Here is a 23,309-nt window from a genome sequence, read left to right as displayed (position 1 = left end):
TTCTTAAAAAAATCTACCAATTCAACAACTGCATAAATTACATTTGCAACAAAAATGTGGTTTTGATTCAGTGTATGCTTGACATCAAACGTGTTAAATAGCCTCATGTACTTAGATGTCAGTATCTGCATGAAGTACTAATCCTGAAAAAAGATGCAAATATGTAGATTAGCTGGCTTCAACATAACTTGAAATAGTCTTATTTGTTTAGTGTAAATCCTTTGTTTTAAAAACGGGTATATGTCTAGGTACTTTTCAATGATTATGGTGTTCAGATAATTCCACTCATTCTCTTTTCATCTAGAATCCCATAATATCTATGAGTCATAGGTCTGAATATAAAAAAGATTATCACAATGTTTCTGTCTATGTCTATGCAATAAAGTAACATCAATTGCAGTGGGTTTATTTTTCCCCAATACAGCCTCTCAAAAAGGCTTTCGGATGAAAAACGAACCCTCCTTTATGTACAGACCTTCATAAGGTTCTATCTCCTTGTCTCCATTGTCTAGGGAAAGTAACAAAACAAACAAACAAAAAAGAAACAAAAAAAAAAAGGGAACCAAAGCACAGGGGTTAAAAACAACATAAGTTTCATAAAAGATACAATATACATGTTCAGAAGGATTAAAAAAAATAGAAAAGGAGTGCACATGACCATTTAAACTGATTTTGCACAACACATTTAGTTATTGAAAGTGGAAAGGTGAAAATGTATTTGTTATCAAAAACATGTCTACAGTCCTTTTTCTGAACATTTTGGAAGATGTCTCCATTGACCAGTGCTTTTATGAGACATTAAAGATCAACATAACAACAGTATCAGTAAAGCATGAATTATGAAATAGCTTTGTGGCCTTTCCTATTTTAAAGATTATTACCTCTTTTCTTGCTCTTCCTGTTTCAGGGTGCAGAGGTTTTATATTAGTACTCTGTAACATACTCTATCTGAGCTCAGAAGTGATCAGCTATGCTACTAACTCCCCCAAAAAAGTTTTATCAATAAATAACATAAAAAAATCATTTCCTGCACTTATTGAAGTCAGCGACAAAACATCTCTTGAGTTCAGAAGGAACAGCATTATGCTAATAGTTCATATTGTTGATCACTACTGCAATGCTGATGATCCAATTCAGTCAAGAGTACAGTAGATGTTAAAATATAATAAAATGCAATACAAAATGCAATATTATCAATCCTAGTTCTGTACACAAAAACTCAAGAGTTTTAATTCCCCAAAGAAAAATAAGAAACACACTTGACCTCCATGAGCATTTTGCAATGTCATTAAGGAGAAAATCACACACTTACTTCTCTCCAACGTCCCTTTTGGTGGGAGCTGTGGTAACTGCCTGCCCCTTCTTCCTACTACTGGAGTACTTGATGGACTTGTCTGAACAGACCCAGTTCGAGGATGTGACCTATGAGACACATATCAAAACAAACCACAACAATTAAATGGCACATTCATCCTTAAATACCTTCAAGAACTGATAAAAGTACTAATTAAATTTTGGCTCACTTGGGACACTTTCATTCCCATAGTGAAATTATTAATTCTTTAAAAACAACATTGAGAAAAAAAGAAATATCTCCCTAGAAAAAAAGAAGGAAAAAAAACAAAAACAAAACAAACCAAACCCATAAGCTAAACTAAGGCTAAGCACCCATAAGATGATTGTTTGCACAGTCAAGCCAGAAAATGTACTGTATGTACATTCATGTGCATATGGAAATACCACATGCATGCACACACAACTATTCATAGGCCAAATTCAACTATCTTTATTCAATTTTTATTTGGTTAAATTCCCACTGAGTGGTAAAGATATTATAGGGATTTAAATAAACAAAGTAATAACCTGGAAAGATGCTGGGATTTGACCAACTGTCACTGGGGATTTGATGGTACTATCTCTCACTTTCAGAAAGCAAAATAATGTCTTCTGCAGTTCCAAAATAAGGAGAAGCGTGCTGAATATCTAGATCAAAATGTACTCATCTTTTTACTGCATTATGCTTAAGCTCAGAGTAATGTATAGACATCTGCAAAGCGTCAGTCACTAAAGATAAAGTATTTAACAGGAACGATACAGACTATGGCACAGTAAAATGTAGTCAGAGAAAATGGTGGTTACAATGGAAGTTAAAACACAAAGTTAGTACAGTCCAAATGAAGAAACATTTTTGTTTAAAAAATAAAGTTTCATTTGATGTTATGATGGTTCCTCCATAACTGATGTCTGATGAACACAAACAATTTCTCATTCTGTAAGATAAGAATATGATAATTATGAGGTGCTTCATGTGGGAAACTATCTAGGATTCCTGGTCAATGAGAAATCACAAACAAATGCAGTTAAATACTGTTAGTAGACACTTTAAAATGGCAGCCACACCATTATATCCAGAGAAGAATATAAATAGTGTGTTGACACTGACAAGGTTAGTATCTATTGCTACTAGTGATCAGCTAAAGATGAGAGGCAATACCAATTAGCTACTGGGAAAATAAAATGGTGAGCTGGTGGGGCAGAAGGGGATTAGTCTGATTGATTTGTCTGTTTCACCTCGGTAAGGCAGGTGAAGGTGGGGCAGATCTTCCAGTCATTAATGAAGGCATCGACCTGATGAGGTTTGAGTCAGGACGCTCTGTGGATCGGGAGCGGGAGTTGGTCCGCTCTAGCATAGGACGTTGCTCTGTTGATCTGGATCTTTGATATGGCTGTCTATCTGCTGCTTCACAATTCCTGTAATGTTAGTCAGAAAGCAGCTCGGTTGACTTTTCTATTAGTTGTAAAATATGCTGCATGATACTGGTTTGGAGAAAGTCATTTTGTTATGTACAATCTCTTTGGTAAATTTCTGAGTTCGCTTCTTGATTACATACAGTTTTTTAAACATGTATGCTTTGGTTTGCTCCAAACTCTTGATAAATGGGCTGAAATGTTTCTAGTGTCTCAGTAATGACCATCTATGCAATAGTCTGTTTCCTGACAATTTCTGAGTAAAAAATATTGTTGTTTTGTAATTAATACATCAACGTTGGAGGAAAAGAATAGATGACACAATTCTCACTGAAGCTTAACTGTGCATTTTAATTGAGCATTTTAACTCACATGACTAGATTTTTTTTTAGACTGCATTATCTTCAGAGGTGGTGCTCTTTAACAACCATTTGTAGAAAAGTCCACAGCAAATTCAGCCGCGTTCCAGACATTGTAATTACTACACAACTCTGTGAAATGCTACTAAACTCAAGATGTCTGCCAAAATACTGGCTAGGCTATAGCGACAGATCCATATGCAGCACACAGAGTACAGTCACAAGATCTACAATGCGATCAGTACTGACAGATGTTCTTAGTGGATAAATACTGGTTTGCCATAGAAAAAATATAAAATCTAAACTTTAACCTAAAGAACAGTGAGAAAACAGCAATTAAAACAGTCAGCATTGGAGACACAACAGAGAGAAGGCACACACCTATCAGAAAATGATCTAGTTTCATCTCCTACTATCATAGCCAATTAATCATGTATTTTCTTTCAGCAATTAAACAAATCTCACCTTTCTTGACAATGTAACTGTTCTGTTTTCAAGGAGTAATAATGGCTAGCAATGTGCTAAAACAGATAAAGTTATGGTAATTGTAAAAGTAAAAAGTACACCCTCCTGAAGCTGCTTATTAATTTCATACTCCTTCTATGAGAGTAACCTGCATGACAACAGAATAAACATCATGAATATATGTATCTTTTGATCTTTCTCTTGAACTGTGCTGTGCATTTTGCAATGAAGTCAGAGTGACTGGATGTGCAACAAAAAGCTGAACTTTATTTAATATCAAAAAGAAAGACATATTACAGCCTCATTATGAGGAATCTTTGGTCATTAACAGCACATTTTTTTAAAGAAAACCATAATGAGACAGAATGCAGTTTTCTCTATGGTGGCTAACTTTGCTGAATGGGTGGATGCTCATTAAAATGAATGTCTTCCATGAGGTAATAACCGGATTCTTTGAGGATAACAAGGAATGCCACAGACAAGTTCAGAATAATACCATTCACCAAGAACCTATGTCTACAAGCTCATAACAAGCAAACACACCACAGTGAGAAACATAAGCTGAGGCACTAAAATATCAGAAGAAAAATACAATGAGCCTGGAACAAAACCACAATAAAATTACCTCACTTCTTCTTCTATCAGTTCTGTTTCTGAATGGGAAGCTTCATCAGCAAAAACATCCACTGTCTCGCTTCTTTTACATTGTGGGCAGACAAAGAAACACAACCTTAGCTTTGATTTGAATGTTGCTTAGTTTGGGTAACTTTTTAAGTTTTCAGTGCTGTAAGAGGTGCATGGTGGTTAAAAAAGTAGCTTTGACTATGGGAATGTGAAATGATTTCTTGATTTAGCATAACTGCAGTATAGAAAACAGCCAAGATCCAGACAACCCACCCCTATCATTTGTCCACACGCGTAAGATTAGTGAGCCCACAGAGAATTCCTTTCTTCTCCTGGTCTCCTACCAAAAGTAGATATCATTCCATCTCCAATTTCTCCTTCCCAACAGCAGGACATACAGAGCGACAGGTGAGCAGCAATCATGATTCACTTAAACACTTCATTAGAAGTTAAGCCTCTTTCATTTCTTACGCCTAAAGCCTCATTCTCTTTAGCTGTGAAATAAGAAGTGCCTTTTAGGATGTTAGAGATCTAAATTACTGCCACACATTTAGAAGGTAGGAAAACTTTTTTTTTTTTAACATTAAGGCCAGTACTAATGGCTTAGTGAGCATGTTTCTGTTCTTTCTGTTTCTTTCTTACTCTTCTGAAGAGTATCATGGAGCCACTATATCTAAAAGCCTCATTTTTCATATTCAATAGTTAATCTAAATATTCCATTTACTGCAATCTGCACCTGGTATTTACTTCAGGTGGAAAAAACAACTGGGAGTTCCAGTAAGTGAAGGAGAACACAGATTTTGGCAGTGAGCCTTTTACTTTTTGATCAACCTTTGGTGCCACTGTTGCTTTTGTGGATCAGAGGATCTGAAGTCTAAGTTGAATCTTCAGGTTCAGTTTTTATCTTCAAGTTACAGGTTTAGATGCTGCAAACGTCTGAACGCCCGCAGTGTAGGAAATGGAATGGTATATAAGCACAATGACAGCCTTCTGTGTGAAACCATCCCTGTGGGGCTTTTAATCATACACATCTAGAACACAATTAAAAAGACACATTAGTGTCTAGAGTGAAATGGGCATATTCTTTGTTCTAATGCTTTGGGATTTTTTGTCCCTTCCACAGTAGAAACTATACTGTACTATCCAATGTACTATGCCACTCCAATAATCTGCTTGAGCAGCAAAGCTCCCCACCAGACACAATATACAACTACACATTAGCATCACAATTTGGCCATAGGCACAGAGGGGGAGTTTGAATTAAAAAAGACATTAATGACTTTTCAGACTATATTCTTGAGTGCTTATGCTCCCAGGTTATCAAGATGATACTTTCTTCTAGTCTGACTGGAAGTCATAAAATACGAACCACTTTTTAAATTTGATTTTTAAAGAGGAAAAAATGATAGTCAAGGTATTCAACAGTCACATAATATTTTAAAGTACGCAGCAGCCATTTATCTTTGTCAACAGTCTTGTCATCACAAAAAATAAAGTCAATGAAATGTCAAATAATGACTTTCCTCTTCATAGTATTGCCTAAAATAACATCCTTCTTTTTCCTATCTAAGCTTGGTAGTGGGCCATTCCTCTGTCAAAATCGGTGAGACTTGTGAGCATAACTCTCACACCAAGAAAAGAGTAGAGCAACGTCTACATCTTAAACAAGCAGGAAAGCTCTGCAAGCATTAAAAATTTAATTTTATATTCCAAACTCATTCAAATTAGAATTAGAATCCCATCATATCTAGGTAGCACTGTATATTCTAGTAACTAAAATATCTAATCAAATGTGCTACATTTTTTGTTAACTACTGATTTCTCTGCACTGTTCTACACTCATATCCAGAAATTTCAATAGATAATTTTATCCCAGTGCAGAAAGTAATCATTTCTGATTTTTAATTTTCCAGATTTGTTACTTTTCCTAACAAATAAAAAGGAGAATTTACAACAAATCTGTGCATTCAATGATCTAAATTCATGTACAGAGAAAGTCATATAAAAGATAAACATTTTTCCACAGTAAGCCACTGTAATAACACAAATGAGGATTTTTTCCTCAAAATAAGTGAAAGGAGTTTGTTTGAAATCCCAAGTTTAATATTGCTTTACTGTGTTCAAGACTAAAAAAGTAGACTATGAGATGATGCCAATCAAAATGCAAAAAGTACCACGTTTTTCTTGTAACAAAAAACTGAAGAAATAAAAATAGAATTGCTGCAGAAGTACTATACACTACAATTCAGATCCTAGAACATATTTTTGTTTTATCTAGAAACACTGAACACAGAACAAAAAAAATTACAACAATACATTTTCTAATGATCCTAACTTCAAGCTTTAGCTAATATTCAGTGGTAATACCTGTCAGTGTCTGTGGAAGGTTGCTGGATTTCAATCCTTGGACATGTTATTCTTCTACTAGCTACAGAAACTTTGCTGTTTAGTCACAGACACAAGATCCTCTGTTAGCATAACATAAATAAACATGTCTACAAACAACTGAGATTTCCAGAACCAAGCAAACTTAAATTTGAGTCACAAGTACTATGATGGAAAATGGAAAAATAGGAAATCACTGCCAAAGCATTGAGATTAATTGGTGACTGAACAGCCTCACCAAATCACTCATTCATACCTTTATAGGAACTTAATTTAAAATTGTATGCTATACTTATTAAAAGCAAGAAACGTCATGCTTTTAAATACCCTTGCAAAATAAAAGCAAGAATTAAATCAATGTATTTTTGCTGCAGTAGTATTTAACTATATTTTTATATAAATATGTATTTACATACACACAAATATGCACATACAAACACACACATCACACTGTGGTGTATACAGCAACTACAGGTATATCTACGTGACATCACAGGAATGACTACAGTGCAGCACACCGTTATCTGAACTATTTTTCTATTTGTTAATGCAGCTATGTAGAGAAGCAGAAAACTGCTGCAATCCCAGGCACACTGTGCTCTTCACTGCTATGTGCATACAGCTACAGCTACAGAAACAGCTGCTTACGTTTTGCTTAGGTATCTGTATTTGGCACTGCAGTCATTTAGTGATTCTATCACAGACATTTAATCATACTAACGCACAACAGCATAACACAAATACTCAAATGCTTAAAGAAAGCACATGGAGCTATATGTATATAGATTTACCCTTCATAATATGTTTCCTCATCAATAGATTTTTAAACAGACATTATTTTTCAAAATCAGAACCTTCCCGGTTGGTATTTCCTTACAGAGAGGTGGATAAAACAATGCAAGTGGTGTATATGCTGCCTTATGTCTTACTGATTTATTCAGTTCATTCTGTTAAATTTATCATATTAATATCTTTTCATATTTTTATATTAGGTCTGAATTATGCAATGTGTGGAGCAGTTATTTCAATACTGATTGAAAATTCAGAAAGATGTAAGTAGCTTTATAATACATTAAGTATTTGGTTTACATGATTGTTTCCAGCACTCAGAAAATACTTTTTATTCTATATTTCCAGGTGCCTTTTACAGTATTTTTAACAACAATTTCCAGCTGTTAGTACTTTAATACAGACCCTCATTTGACACAAATGGAAGAATCACACAACAGAAACAGGTAACTACTGTATGTATCTATCTTATCTCCATAACAAGATTCATTTAATTACATTTATGATTATGTGGCTAACAATCAAAAGTTTGGACCTCAAATTTCTTAGAGAGAGCTGAAATTCCCTTCCTTCCCAGTGCCCATCTAGATCAATTCTGTAATGGAATATATTGATGCAACTTTCTCCAATATATTAACCTAAATTTTAATAGCTATATTAAAAATATTCCGAAGTTTAAGTAAACTTTGTAACCTTCTGACACATTTTTCCCTGTTTTGGAATAAAATGTGTCACCTACTCAATTTGAATGTGTGATAATTACATATGAACATGGTAGAAATACTCAAAGGTTCTATGAACACTTATGTCATGGCAGAAAAAGTAGTGGTCCATAAGACAATGTATAGAAAAGTTTCCCAGTAAAGCTGGGCTGTTCAAAGGCAGTTCAGCAGAGCACTTAGACTACAGACTAATGAAGTGAATTAAATGTATACTTAAAATCAAGCATGTGCCTAAATACGCTGTTGTAGTTTGCAGGACTAAATGTAAAATCCATGAAGCGCTAGCTCTTGGTTTTAGTTCTCATCTCTTAAATTTATTTGTACTTGGCACACTCAGGTCACCACAAAGAGTTGATTATTTTTTTGTTTTTTATTTTCAGTAACATTTTAAAAGTCCAAAAACTTGGCAAACATTTAATCAGAATCTCAAATAAGGCTTAACAGTACAGACACATGTTTATCTATCTGCTTAACTTCTGTCAATAGGCCCTGACTCTGACCTCCCTGAAGGCAAAAAGCATTTTGTCACTCGATAAAGCCACAATTTCGATCAGAGAAATCAAGAGAAGCAATTATGTACGTCTCCACTATCATTAAAGCTCTTAAATAATGTATGAGCAAAATAACATGCTGTTACCACAGTGTTCCATATATCTACAGATATGAACAGAATTTGATCAGTTTCAGTAGTCCATATTTTATTAAAGTATCTGCTATATGCCTTATATGTAGAGTACATTTGTAGTGTAAACCATATGAATTCATAACAAATGTTCTTATATTTTATTCTCTTTCCCACAGCTTTCTGTAGATAAATTTAAATTGAGACAGAGAGCATTAAAAAATAATTCCGTTTTCAACCTTCAAATCCTTACCTTTAATTTGATACTTAGCTATGTTAGCACGTTCTGTGTACAAAATCTAGGACGAGTATGCTATTTAACATGGCTATCACAAGCAAGTACAAAAGCCTTGCTGTTTTCAGGTTGCTTGTGCACTCTCCCATGAAGAACAAGTACACATGGCCCTTGCCATAAGCTCAAATAAAATGTATGTTGAAAAAACTTAAAATTCAAAAGCCAGTAAACAGGGGAACTACGGCTCATAAACATAAAGAAGTAAGCTCTCATGTAAGTCCCTGCGGCTGCACTAATGTATAGCCAAAAGATGACTGTAAATCCATCTAATGAGAAGAGAAATTTGCACTAAAAGTGTTGCCTTTTACCCCAAGTTGTAAGCTGCAAGTCAAGAAAGTCACATTATCCTTCACTCTCTAAATTCCTTAAACAGAATTATTGTATTAGCAGCATCTATTAGACAAACATCAGTCACACTTTTATTTAAATAATCTGAGGAGATACCAGTAAAGTGTAAGTAATCCCTTGGGAATATCTTCTATTTTCAATGTACAGTATCATCTTATATGGCTTATTTTATGCAACTGAATATAGCCTAACAGCTTTCCAATTATCTCCTTCAGGTACCTATCTGCAAATATATACATTGACTTGTATGGCCACAAAAGAATAAATAGTACTGCAAAATTAAAAGTAGAACTAATATTAAATTTACTGCAAAAACTAATCTAAGGCATAGATTAGCTAAATATTCATGCACAATTTACAATTTACTGCAGCTTTTGAGATACCAATATAAATCATTATTTTGTGTAATTACACAACAGATGATTTTGAGTTTTGTAGCTCCAATTAGATTTCTTAAGGAAAACTTCCCAGGAAATCAGTGGGAGTTTCACTTAAGAACTTTCAGACTTATCAGAAACTTGGATCCAAACCATACATTTATTTTAGTCAGCTAAAATATATCCCTGGCATACTATATCTTTTGAGATATAGAAAGGCAGAAAGAAGGAAGGTCTGCACACTCAACCAAGGAAATGAGTAAAAATAAAGATGAAGAAAAATGTTTTAAGAGTAAAAAGAAAATGAGGGAGAGGAGGTAAAATCAAAGCACAAGTTTCTGTGAGCAAGATATGCCTTCCTTTGATTAGGAGCCAAGTACAGCTGGGAAGAACTGAAGGGTTTAATGTACATAGAGCTTTACTCAGGTTATGCATCAATCACATGGGGAGACAGGTTAGACAGTTAGATCTGGGACTGCTTCTAAAGCTCAAAGGTATTAGGTCTCAAAGGCACATGCCCCAGCAGCACAAACGTAGGCAGGTATTATCACTCAAAAAGCCCATTTTCATTAAAGCAGCCCTTAACAGTGAGAACATATCTTAAAAATAGTTCAAACATAATTAATGTTCTCTTTCTATTTGTTACTGAATAAAACAGCCTAATCTTGGGGAAAAAAAGGCAACCACATAAATGTGCCTTGGTTCTGAGTCAAAAAAGAAAGAGATAATGAAAAATGTACTTATTGGGAATAAATTTGGAACAATAATAAAAGAACTCTTATAATAAAAATCAGAACATCTTTAGCTACATTTTAGCTACATCTGTAACACTACACTCTTTACTTACCCATAGTTTTCAGCTGAACCATTGACTATATGATCTGCCCATGAACTTGCACCATTGTAACACCTTTACAATGCAGTTAAAATAAAAAAGTGTTATAAAGAAACACATGTATTATTAATAGCACTCTAATTTATATGGCATGTCCACTTCTCAATAAAATGTGAAGCTTTCCAAACATTTCACATCATCTCTTAGATACGAAGAAAGCGAAATCTTTTTTTAATTAAAAAAAAATCACCACTATATATATATATATATATATATAATATATATATATATTTCCCATTATAGAATTCTTAATATATTTCACCTTTAGCAGGTTACACATGAATTTCTGCTGCATGAAGTCTAAGACTTTTTCACACAAAAGTATTTACTTTTTCAATGGCTACAATGTCTTTGAAATAATTAACAAGTAATTGTGGAGATTTTTGATAAGGCTTTTGGTTTTTACAGTTGTTTAAAAATCTGAAGAAAACTCACTTCACTCAGATCAATGAAAACCAATTGAATTTTATACTTATATTATTCTACTTCTTGAACATGGGCAACCTAATCATTTGCAGCAGCAATTTATAAATAAGTTGCAAATAACATCAAAAATGCGTAGGAGTATTTTCTCTTAAAGTAGAAAAACAGAGAAAAGAAATAATGGGACAAAAATGATTCTTTTACTTCAGATACCAAGAGACAATATATTCAGGCACCTTAACCCACCTATGCTAGAACATGTGCAAATCACCCAATATTTGATTAAGAAGCTTCAACTCTGTATCTGGAGTTCCAGATTTTCAGGGTATAGCATTCAAACTGTGGTTATCCTGCTGCTCAATGAACTTCAATATAACAGTGGGTGAGAAGCAAGACTGGGATTTTCAGAGAAGATCAAGGGACTATGGTGTTCCCAAGTTGAATACAAATCTCTCTTTGACTTCATTAAAAAATGCAGCAAAATTCTGCAGGACAAAGTGTTTAATGGCCTGAATGTAGTTATCAGAGGGTTTTCAGTGAATTTGTTCCCAGGGACCATAGCAGATGCATGAAAGATCTCTTGCATAACCTCATTTTTTCTTAACTTCTCAGGTTTCAGAATCTGAAGTTTTGAGATATGCTCATTAACTACATGATCTCATTCCTCAGGGTCTTTATGCTGAGGGAAGGCAAGAATGCAGAATATATTAATGTCATTTAGCTGCTCTTGCTTATTCTATGTTTTTTGAAACATTCGTAGCTAGATCAATGACAAGATGAAAGTTGTTTAGGTCAGTGTAATTTGGATTAGATTTACATTTAGTTTAAATTAGAACACAACTGCAGAAAGACAGGTGTATCTTTACACTTTCCCTGATCATATGTATCATTAAAACTGCAGCCTATGCCTCCAGTCAGCCAGGATTTTAGGAAAAACTTTCTGTAAAACTGCTGTTGTTATGGGCACAATAAACACATAAGCAAGGCTTCAAAACTGCAGTTTAAACCAATTCTTGTGCCTTGTTTTACCTGCTCCTATACTGTATAAAGAGATCACATACTGACTTAAAAACATGCACAGATCCAATTCTACAAAGGGAAAGGAAAATCAACTTGCTTCTCTCTTTGCATTTCTTTCTTTTTGAACCTTTTAAACATGAAATGCTGTTTCCAAATAGCGATTTCCAGCTGTACTCCAGAAGTTTTCAGATTACACTTTTGATTTTTGTTATATTATCTTCACTGTGATATATCATGTGGAAGAAAAACAGTACTTCTGGTTCCAGCACAGCAAACACTCAAAATCATCCTGAAGACTTTTCATCCTTTTTAAGTCAGTATGAGTATGAACATGTCAAAACTTGAGCACTCTAAATCACTCAAGATATTAAAAGAAATGAATTGGGGGTTTTTAATTTTCCTCTAACAACTCACCATGACCGAAAATGTTTGCCATTAGAAATATGCTGCTTTTAAGTGGGGAAAAGCTTTCAATTATATCAAACTCCTCTGTACTATTCAGTTCTCCTCCTACATCTTAAAATGAACCTTTTGTTTTTCTTTTTTTCTGAAGTTGGAGTTACTCTTCACACAAAAAATCCAGAGTGAAGACGATACTGAGCTAAAAGACAAAGTATCACTCAAAGCTCTGGAGATTGGCTGGTCTATATTTGAAAAATGCTGTATATACTGCCATGTAAATTTAAATATCATCAGTCTAGGTGAATTAAGAATTTTAGATTCTTCTGGAAAAAATGTATTATTCATCTTTATCTATTTTTATTACAGAAATAAAAATACCTTTCAGGAGTATAGGTTGTGTCATCGTAATATGTATTAGGCACTCTTCTCTCATGCCTACTCCTCCTGAATATGAAATAAACAGCACAGATATTTCAGACATTTTAAAGGATGCTAATTTTAGGATGTTTTCCTATACTGTACTTTTAGTATAGCAATGAACATAGAACATGATTACCTACTACAAGTTCAGCAATATCTTCTGAATGTATTTCTCCATATACAGGTAATTTTAAACTTCTATTTTCAAATTATATTCAGATACCAATAACATCATATTAAGGACAAATGACACACAATCATTTCACAGGAGTGAAAATTTATATCAGTGTGAAAATAGGATTTAAGCAAGAATGAAATTTCACCAAGAGCAGGATATGGATGCTACAAAATTCCTGACTGTTAAAATGAAAGCCAGAAAACAAAATGGAAGAAGTTTGTTTCCTTAAGTGATACATCAGAAATTTTGCCTGAAATGAACAGCACATTTCATGCGAGATGTGCAGAAGCCACCTTTAACTGTCTTGCAAACTCAAATGTCACAGGTTAAGTGAAAAAAAAATAAAATACCACAGAGCCTGGTGTTCTCAGTGACTAATCTGAGCTATGAGAGAGAAAAGTTGAGAACAAATTTCATGCTGTGATACTTTCAGCAGATTTTTCTTTGGGAAGAACTACTAATATTGGTAGGAAAATAGCATAGTTTTATTTAAAAAACAACTCAGATAAAAATCTTGAGAACATTCTGTTCTTGAGATCACATGTATGTCAGCCAGTTTAAAATGGGGCAGTGTCAAATTATAAACCAGCACGTGTAACTCTAGCAAAACGTGAACTGGGGCTACACATAAAAATGCAAATAAAGCTCTATATGCTCAGCCACTATGGCTCACATGCATTCAGTCTGAGTAGTTCCAGCAGTATGAAATGATATTAGCTAGTGCTACCACACTATCACATTTACAGCCAAGGAAAATTGGTGTGGGATACAGAGCTACAGGGCGTTCTTGATAAAGTCAAAGGAACAAACGGCACTGAAGTCACTGACGCTGTGCCTGTGCTTCTTGTCTTTCTCAGGCAATTGCTATAACAAGCATCTTGCCAATGCCACCTCCATTTCCTTTGGAGGGAAATAGGCAGACTACTTCAAAATGAAGGAACTATCATAAAAAATGTCAGAATAGCACTGTCAAAGAATGAATTCAGAAACCAAAGTTCTTGATAATGGAAATCCATCCTAGAACTAATTTACTACGGACTATTGAATTTGATAGGCAATAACTGAAACAAATACAAGTAAGAGCAAAGATGAAAATGAACCAAGTAGCTACCTCTTCGAGGAAAAATTAAAAAAAAAAGCTACTTGAGATCAGAAGAGTACATGAGTGACTGTGTATGACTATCAGATAAGCAGTGAAGAGGCGAAGTGATTTTGATTGATACATCTGCATGACCTATTGGCTGCAGGACATCCACACTGGTGGACTCACAGTGATTTAACTCCGTCAGTGAATGCTTGGCAGGAGAACAATGTTTGAGATTTTGATAACAGTGAAAACTGAAAATAGTTATTTCACATTTCAAAAAGTGAAAGAAAACAGGAAAAGGTGTGGCTGCTTGTTATCACTATGACGCTGACTGAGTAGAAGCAGCTAAGAGGGGACTAGTGCTCTGACTTGAAACAAGCATTAAGCTGGAAAAAATGGGCAAAAAGTGTGAAGAGAGGTGAGGAAATGTTGACTAAGAAGCAGTTTTTCATATATTTCCAAAATATAAAGAGGAGAAAGTTACTTAGATTTCTTCAGTGGATAATGAGAAATTGGATAAACATTATGCTTTAAACGATCCTTTAATACCTAGAGAAATATTCTCAGAACTTGAAAAGACAAACTGGATGAAAAACTAGCAAAAATGATAGTAATGATGGAGTACTCAGAGAAAAGATAATACAAGAAGCCCGGATTGAAGAGGACCAGACAATCCAGGATGGGTTCCTAGGTCCAAGAAATCTCAAGATGCTGCTCTAACAAGGAGCTGGGGACATTTAATTTCATCTCAGATTTTCCTTTGTGACCCAGGAGGTATTAGCACTGATGAGCTTTCACTTAAGCAAAGCTCTGGAAAAGATTTATTTCATCTTACTGCTGAAATCTTGGCTTTTTCCTCTTTATGATCACTTTACTACACTCTTTATTTTGTTGATTTTACTCTATTTTTTTTTTTTTTTTTTTACAAACTAATTTCTGTAGAAACAAAGATGAAGATTTGCAAGTCAAGATCCCCAAACTAGCTTGATAATAGCTTCTAGATATCAGCAATATCTAATACAGCTATCAATCTGAAACAAGTTCAGATAAACTAATGCAAATGCCAGTAAAAAACTAAGGCAAGTAACAGTAATTAAAATTAACTATTGAAAAAGCATGAGTAGATTTCATCACACATTTTCAAAAAACAAAATAACAATCCTCTATTTCACATGGTTTTTATATGTAAAGCAAACTATTAAATACACACTTTCTTCACATTTCATGTAAAACAATATCATTTCAAAATATATGTTTACCTGAGTTCTAAAGCTTATAATGTCTATTATATTATAGCTTTGGACAATTTTTAAAAAGCATTTGTTTAGAAGGGATAAGGTGCTCTAAGACTTTTGGATTCTGTTTCTGTATCCGAAATGAATTTTAAACCAATCATAAAAAAGGTTGTAAATGCTTTGAATCCAGAGCAAAAATTAATAAAATTCACAGTGAAACTTCTATCCAGATGGAAGTGATGATTTTAATATATCAAGAGTTCTTTAGAGCTTGCTATGGAAAATGCTATGAAGAGCTTGTTATAACGGCTGGTATGGCTATTTGAGATCTGAAGCCACCATCTCCTTTAAAGTAGCTTACAGTTTATCAGATTTAAATCCTTATTTCTATTCACACACAAACATTTGTCAGTTTTGCAGTATTTGCTGAAATAATCACAGTGGGACTTTTAACATTTGTAGTGCAAGAACAGCGTGACATATTTCATATCTTATAAGCCACTGTATTTCAACCATAATTATTTCACAGAAATCATTATGGGTTTAACTTCTCGCTACACTACTTTTCAGATAAAAACAGGAACAATGATGCTCTGTAATCACACACAATGATTATGAATGTATACAAGTACTCATTAGTTACAGAATATGTACTATATAAGCATCTACAACATAAGCTTGTACATTTCACTCTATTTTCCATTTAAACAAAGTATAGGATTTCAGAAAGACTCAATTTCTTTGCACTTTGAGGTAGATAAGCATTTCCTCAGTATTTCAAAAAGAATAATAAGCACTGTAAGCACTTTGGAAAATTCCAGCAAAAATAAAGGTTATACAAAGACCTTTGCAATCAATAACCATATAACCTAATGTAAGAAATTGACTTTTATAAATAAAACTTCTCAGCTACTCTTAGGATTTTGCCATAGTCTCGAGCAGGCAGTCTTAAGTACATACATATTCACAGAGAAGCACAAAACACCTTCACAGTGTGTGTTTATTAGTTAAAACATAGATCATATTCTTAATTTGGAAACCAAACGCAGTACTGCCAAAATATACGGGGTAGAAGTGAAAATATGCTCCACATCAATTATACCTCTCAAGATCATAGTAAGCACCCTCAGAATAGGTACGGCACATCTTACGGGAGCGAAGTAATCTGATTGCATCTTCACAAAAAAGAGGATATATTGTGTGATCCTGGCTGCCAAAACATAAAGGGTGAACACAATGAAAAGCAACACAAAGATGAAACAAGGACAACATAACAGGAAAAGAAAGGAATTTCATCAACAGAAACACTTGAAGAATACTCAGCTGGAAATCTGGTGTATTTAGCAAACTTACTGCTACTCCAAAATATTAAAGTATTTTAGCCTGCAGCAAAGACTATGAGACAGGTATCAAGATTACTCTCAGGTAATCTGTACAGGTCCCAGATTTTTCTCTTGAAACATTTAACACAGCCCATACATGTATTAGATTTTCTATGTTAAATTCACAGTATTTGCAGATATTTGTGTTGGTTGACTTAAATATTTTCCTTATTGACTTCTAAAAAGATACTGGGATGATGGCACCATGTTAATATATCACCAATTACAGACTTGTGGCAGTGAAAAAAATGTTAAAAAGGTAAAGAAGAATTACTCAGTTACCTCTCTACATAGTATGTTAGATATTAAGTATAGCTGATAATGTGTGGGTACTTCTAAGTTTTCTACCACTACACATAGACTGACAAAAGCAGAAGTGGAAATGTAGGTACATAGAAGTACATGCATTATCCACACAGAGTCACACAGTGGAAAACATATACCTGGCATCTCTGTGATGGTGATCTGTGGACTGGGTGTACCAGGAACGAGGTAAAGTAACATAATGACTGAGCAGATGGCAGAAAGAAAAATACAAATGAGACAATGAGATGAAGAAGGAATGATACACTTCACAATACTGAAGACACAAAAACCTGCATACACAAGGGCTACAAAAGTATTGTATAGGTGTACATACAATTACGTAGAGTTTCACACATTTATTCTGAGAAGAGACAGGAGCACGTGGATAGTTAAAATTTGGGATTTTTTGCATTATTTGGGTTGGGAAAAAATGTATTCCTGCAAACAGTCTCACGAAGTTATATTACCCATTCTCTTGCTTAAAGGCAGCGATAACTCCAACATATATATTTGGCAGCAGCTTACCTAGTCTGTCTGAAATGCTATCATCATTGGGAATGCTGCCAGTTTGCTGCTACATAGCTAGCTCCAGAGCTTACTATTTCTGATGGTGAGATTCCTTAATATTTACCCTATATATGATGAACCTACATGAAGGCTCCCTTAGTATTCAAATAATTTACGAAGAGGTAAAATAAGTGTAACAGAAAATGCCAGAAAGGAAATCCATGCATTTCAAAATAATAAAAACACAATATCTACATTTTGTTCGTACTCTCAAAAAAGTAATATATATATATTTAAATATTTATCTCTCTACTGCAGCACTAAATATTCTTCTATTATAAAAATAATGCTATTTCTCTTTTAGTACGAACATATGCAAACAGTATTTTTTAAACAGCGTTTCTCCAATTTACAAAGAATTATTAGAATGCAAAAGTTCCTGCTCTACAGCACAACTAAAGTTGTTTTTTTTAGTGATGTCTTACAACTAAAGTGCACATTAGAAGTGCCAAGAAATTTCACAAAAAACACTGAAAACCTCACATTTATCCCCCAATTTATTTCTCATGTCTTAATTTGTTTTAGTAATCAGACAAGCAGTAATCACACAAATTGTTACAAGTAGCTGTATTACCTACACATATTATCTTCTCCTTTGTGCATGGATAAAATATATAATCAGCTATGTGTATTTTAAGATAATGATATATATAGTACAACAGATCTTTGTGCTCACTGCTTGCAAAATAATTGCAAAATTTTATAGCCTCCACTATAAAATGCTTTTAACTTAAGTCCTTGCTTACAGTGTGATTGCAGACAAATTGTTAGAAGAACAAGGAGCCACACACAATCCACTGGAGCCCAACAAGGCATATTAATTTGAAAATTAGAGATGAGACTTTGTAATAGTGCCCTGAAAACCAGAACAAGTCTACCCATAACTTGGCAGTCATTATGCTTTTGAGAAGCAGTAAAAAATTTAATTTCATCCTGTTCTTAATATTTCCTTTAGAATATATGCACACTCACAGGAAGAACAATTAAAGAAAAATGCAGGAATCCACCCCACAGCAGCTACGGTAAGTGCAAGCAAGGCAAACATGCATAGCAGTCTATTTTCACCACAGTAAACACTGACAGGCTATGTTCACATGAAAGCCCTTAAATAGTTTACATGAAATGCTGGAATTAACACTGCAAAGCTTTTGCAAATATTACATTAGTAAGTAATTAATTGCTTCTAGCTCATAGATGGCAGTTTAATGCTAACATTTCACTTGCACTTCCCTTTTCTCTTTCCAGAGAACTGTTGACAAATTTTCTTGATAGTCTTCCAAAATCAAACAAATACAATATAGTCAAAGAGTTAAGAACAAATCTTTAAGCCAAACTGCAACTTCAGGCAGGGTTACAGAGCATTAATTTTTAAATATTCCTATTGAGAAGTACAATTTCTCTCTCCTTACAGCTCACAAGGAACACCCCAGATTGTTTCCTTCACCTACTGGTATTCAAATGAAACACCATCAGTAAATGCTCTTCAAATCCCCACTCTGTCATCTTAAATGCCTGATCTCTGGTATCAAGTTTTTTCCCAGCACTTGCAGAAACACAGGACTCTAATGCTCTTACCAAGTGCTGAGACTTTTGTTTGTGATGTTCAATCTTTCAGGTTTTTCAATTCAAAAACGTAGAACAGAGTAAGCTGCTATTTAAATGCAACCATACATAGTCTAATATGTAATAACCTTTAACAAGTTTAATATATGCTTTCTTACCTCTCAGAGCTCTTCTTGTCTATCTTGTCTGTATGGAGACTACAAGTAAGATTCAGTTTACACTTGACCTGGTCCTCCAGCAGTGCTACTTGCTTATAATTTTCCCTGTTCTTTCTTTAGAGCAAATGCTATACATTATCTAACTGATAAAATATAATTCCTTACTGTATGTTCTTAAAAGTGCAACATAACAAATACCTGCAGGGAACCTGCTTTTAGAGGGGACTAGAAGATTTCCACAGGTCCCTCCCAACCCCCGTGATTCTGTAATACTCAGTCTGAATTAGTTCTACACATTATAAAACAAGTCATACATCATACAACAAGAATATGTAGCCTAAAAAGCCTGTAGTATTTTATAGTATTTTATGATGCAGCATTCCCAGCTGCACAAATAATAATACAGGTATTGCTCATGTAAGCATGTCTCTCTCTTTCTCTGTTTCTCTGAAAATGGTTGGGACACCACATGACACACCACAATATTTTCAATAAGTTATGCATGCTTAGTATTGTAAAAAAAAAAACCACAAAAAAACTGCATGGAATGCATCTGTATGGAAGTCAGATTCATAGACATCGCATAGGACAAAATATGACAGGATGCTCATTAAGAGGCCACACATAACACACACACTGTTCTGTAGTTTATATATTTTGGCTTGCAGTACAAAAGGTTTAAATGCTGTCTGTCTACTGATCATTCAGTCAACAGTCCACTATTTTTTCTGATTTTATTAATACTTTATGTACTTAGCTTCAAATAAATTCTATAAATTTTTATGAGTATGTTAACAATGAAATACCAAAGCTGCCTGAGACTTCACTATTTCTCCCTGTTCAATACCAAGATATGGAAAACATCCCTTTAGCTACTATCCAGCCTAAACCACTTAAAATCATGATTTAAGTAAATTGTAATGTAGTAAAAACATGATTCAATTGATTGCTGTCATTAAGCTTTGCATTGTCTCAATGCAAAACAAATCCAGAAATGTTCTACAAGTGAATGCAAAATAAACACGTCTTTGAACTGTTTGTGAAAATAACAATCTCCTATGTACATATAAGGGGGAATGAATGGAAGATCACAGAGACATGGGTACATTTTAGACATAGCAGATCTTTTAAAAGATGGTAGACTTCAAAGATACTTTTATTTTGCTGCCTCCGTTTAGATCACACAGCCCTCATTTGCTACATGACAACATTCAATAGCAGAAGTATGTCAAATAATAGTATGGCAAAATGAAAATATAAGCCTGCAGCCTCAGAAATTTCTGAAACATTATACATTTTGCTACAAAGAGGATAATTTGCAGCAACTTATTTCACTTACATTAAAGCAATGAAATAAGTCTGATTAAGAAGCACCACAGCTTTTGCAGTATGACCAGTTACGTAAAGACACACAAACGTACTTTTTCCCCTGCATCAGGTGAAAGCAGATTTCCATTAATCTCACAATACAGTTGCAGAGATATGGACAAGCACTATAATTTTCCCTTTTTGTTTCAGTGAACAGAAAGTGCTGACATAAATTTTTCTGTTATCACTCACCTACTTGTCCATTTCCTCACACTTTCTAAAAAAATCAGCAAATCATGAGGATAACAAAAAAGACATGAGTGATTCAGATTGTTTAACTTTAGTTTCCAGGAACAATCTACACATAGCAGAACAGTCCTAGAAGCACTCCTGAAAACACATGTATGCAGAGTGCATCACTGTACAATCCAGTGTATTCCTTCCTGTTCTTACTGTGCAAGTACAGTTTAACTTGGTGCTGAGCTATTTCACTCAACAGTGAAGAAGAGGCATTATGACATTTGCTATTGCTTTCAATAGTTCTCACAATTTAATTAATGTTCTGGCTTCTATATTAGAGTGGGGTGTTGACTCCCAAGTATTTACGTAGAAACGGAACAACTGGAGTACACTGACATCCTACATTGGGCTTACTGAAAAGCCTGTAAGTAATTCTGAAAAAAGGCAAAATAAGATTTTCTGTCCCACCACTAGAGCCTGCATGAACTAAATTTGGTTGACACAAGAATCTTTTTCATTCTCTCAGTTTTCATCCATTATGATTATCTATTTTTTCTAATGTATTTTAATTTACTTGAAGTTGTACACTAAGTAGATGGGCAACACTACTGTCCCTCCCTTTTTAGTAATACTTGTACATCTCTTCAACTGAACCAGCAAATCAAATGCATGACAAGCACAAATTATTAAGATTGCTAACAAAACAGTTTCTTTTTTTTCTTTTTTTTTTTTTCCTTTGTTTTTTTTTACTGGTATGAATTTGCCTCTTACCAAATACATACAAACTAGTCAAGTTAGAATTTTCTAAACATCCAGAAACATTGAAAAGCAGGAATTAACTTTATCAAATTGCAGAGAAAGAAAAAGGTGGCTCTTTGGGCTGATTGGTAGGATTTATTTTTTTTTTAATAAAAGAGGCATTGAAGTTAGAAGAAGGGAGACGTGAGAGCTGGGATATGAATTTTTGGGGCATTTTGAATGTTTGATAATAACTTGACCCCCTACTTTGAGTACCCAGAAAGGACAATACAATTCTGACATTTTTTGTAATAAAGGAATCAATATAACTTTTAACTCTAGCTCTATCCTGCCAACCAAAATCAATATATGAATCAAAAGCAATGTTTTGAGTCTGGTGCTTGACATTAAAATTATCTCCAACTAAATAAAAAATGTGTGTCTTCCTGCTTTCTTAATAATTCGATTTTCACTTCTAACTTTGATTTTGAGGGACCATTTACATTGCAATCAGGCTCAAGGTCACTAGCCCTTCTCACATACAGTCGCATAGTATCTTACACCTTAGTACCATGTATGTTAGACATGTATCTGGAAAAGGAAGGAACAAGAGCTCTTATATCTATACTCAGTCATATTTAAACTTAGCAACTGAGAATGTCTGCAAGAATGTACTTTTTCAAAGTCCCGTTTTTACAGACATCTCCAAAGGATAAATGGCCTGTGGAAACAGCAAATCATCAGAGCAGTGGGAAAGCAAAGTATGATTTTGTTTCACAAAGGTTAAATATGGAACAAAACAAGAATGGCAAGTAGAAAGATTGTAAACTTGTTTAAAACTTCAGTTTTTACACTTCTACAAACTGATTTCAGCAGTTTCAGAATATTATCGAAGAGTTATTTCAATGACTTGTGCATGCACAGTGCTTTTTATTACCTAACACTGACAGTATCAGACAAATATTCAGTAACATAATTTGAAGTTTAATAATCTTTCCACTCATAAAGTCAGTTAGTTAACAACAGAGAATAGAAAATATGATAAATTTTTTGGGACTAGTCTTTTTCTGTTCTTGTGTTGCCTAGAACCAAGATACTTCAGACACTATATGCTGAAATAGGTAGATGTAAGTTAGTCAGTAGTCTGACTTGCTAGATAATCATTCACCATGTAGAAATTGGGGAGAACTTTGGTGCTTTGGAAAATACAAACAACACATACACCTGTATTCAGCAATTCAGAATATACCTAACAAAGGAACATCTACTCATTGAGACTGATCACGTGAAAACTCAATACATTTGTCACCAACTTCAGACATTGTTTTTCTGATACGTTTTTTTAAAAAAAGCAGGTTTTCTTTCTTTAATCTAAACCAGTTCAGTAGGGGATATTTGTATTAAGTCATGGGAAAAGACTTTATTACTGTCCTGCTGGCTAGTTTTCACTGCTAACACAGTGAAACAATCCCAAGAATATTCCAGAAACAATATACCAGAAACAGTTTGGAATCCTTAAATTATTTCACTCTGCATGAAAATCATCTAGCCTCATCAATCAAGTGAATAACATTTTTCTGCAGCACAAACAGAAGTATCAAATACTTCAAAGGAGGCTTTCCTATGATATACTTGTAATGAATATGGTTAACA

The 23,309-nt window shown here is 34.1% G+C and overlaps 1 protein-coding gene across 21 annotated transcripts in view; it reads right to left on the bottom strand.

The window, feature by feature from the left end:
• Positions 1-23,309, bottom strand: part of RIMS2 (regulating synaptic membrane exocytosis 2) — a 433,643-nt gene that overhangs the window by 122,061 nt on the left and 288,273 nt on the right. For 12 of the 21 annotated variants that reach the window (XM_052704718.1, XM_052704722.1, XM_052704720.1 and 9 more), the window contains 3 exons: positions 2,572-2,751; positions 1,313-1,422; positions 476-508 (listed from right to left, as the gene is read on the bottom strand). In XM_052704718.1, the coding sequence (XP_052560678.1) occupies positions 476-508; positions 1,313-1,422; positions 2,572-2,751 (323 nt within the window). Of the gene's footprint in view, positions 1-475; positions 509-1,312; positions 1,423-2,571; positions 2,752-4,197; positions 4,270-23,309 lie in introns of all 21 variants that reach the window. The other 9 variants (XM_052704721.1, XM_052704726.1, XM_052704724.1 and 6 more) reach the window with 3 other exon arrangements.

Source organism: Tympanuchus pallidicinctus, unplaced genomic scaffold, assembly GCF_026119805.1.
Source record: "Tympanuchus pallidicinctus isolate F22 unplaced genomic scaffold, pur_lepc_1.0 scaffold5, whole genome shotgun sequence".
Classification (NCBI taxonomy): Eukaryota; Metazoa; Chordata; class Aves; order Galliformes; family Phasianidae; genus Tympanuchus; species Tympanuchus pallidicinctus.
The sequence above is the reverse complement of the archived record's forward strand: the minus strand, read 5'-3'. Positions and strand labels throughout refer to the sequence as shown.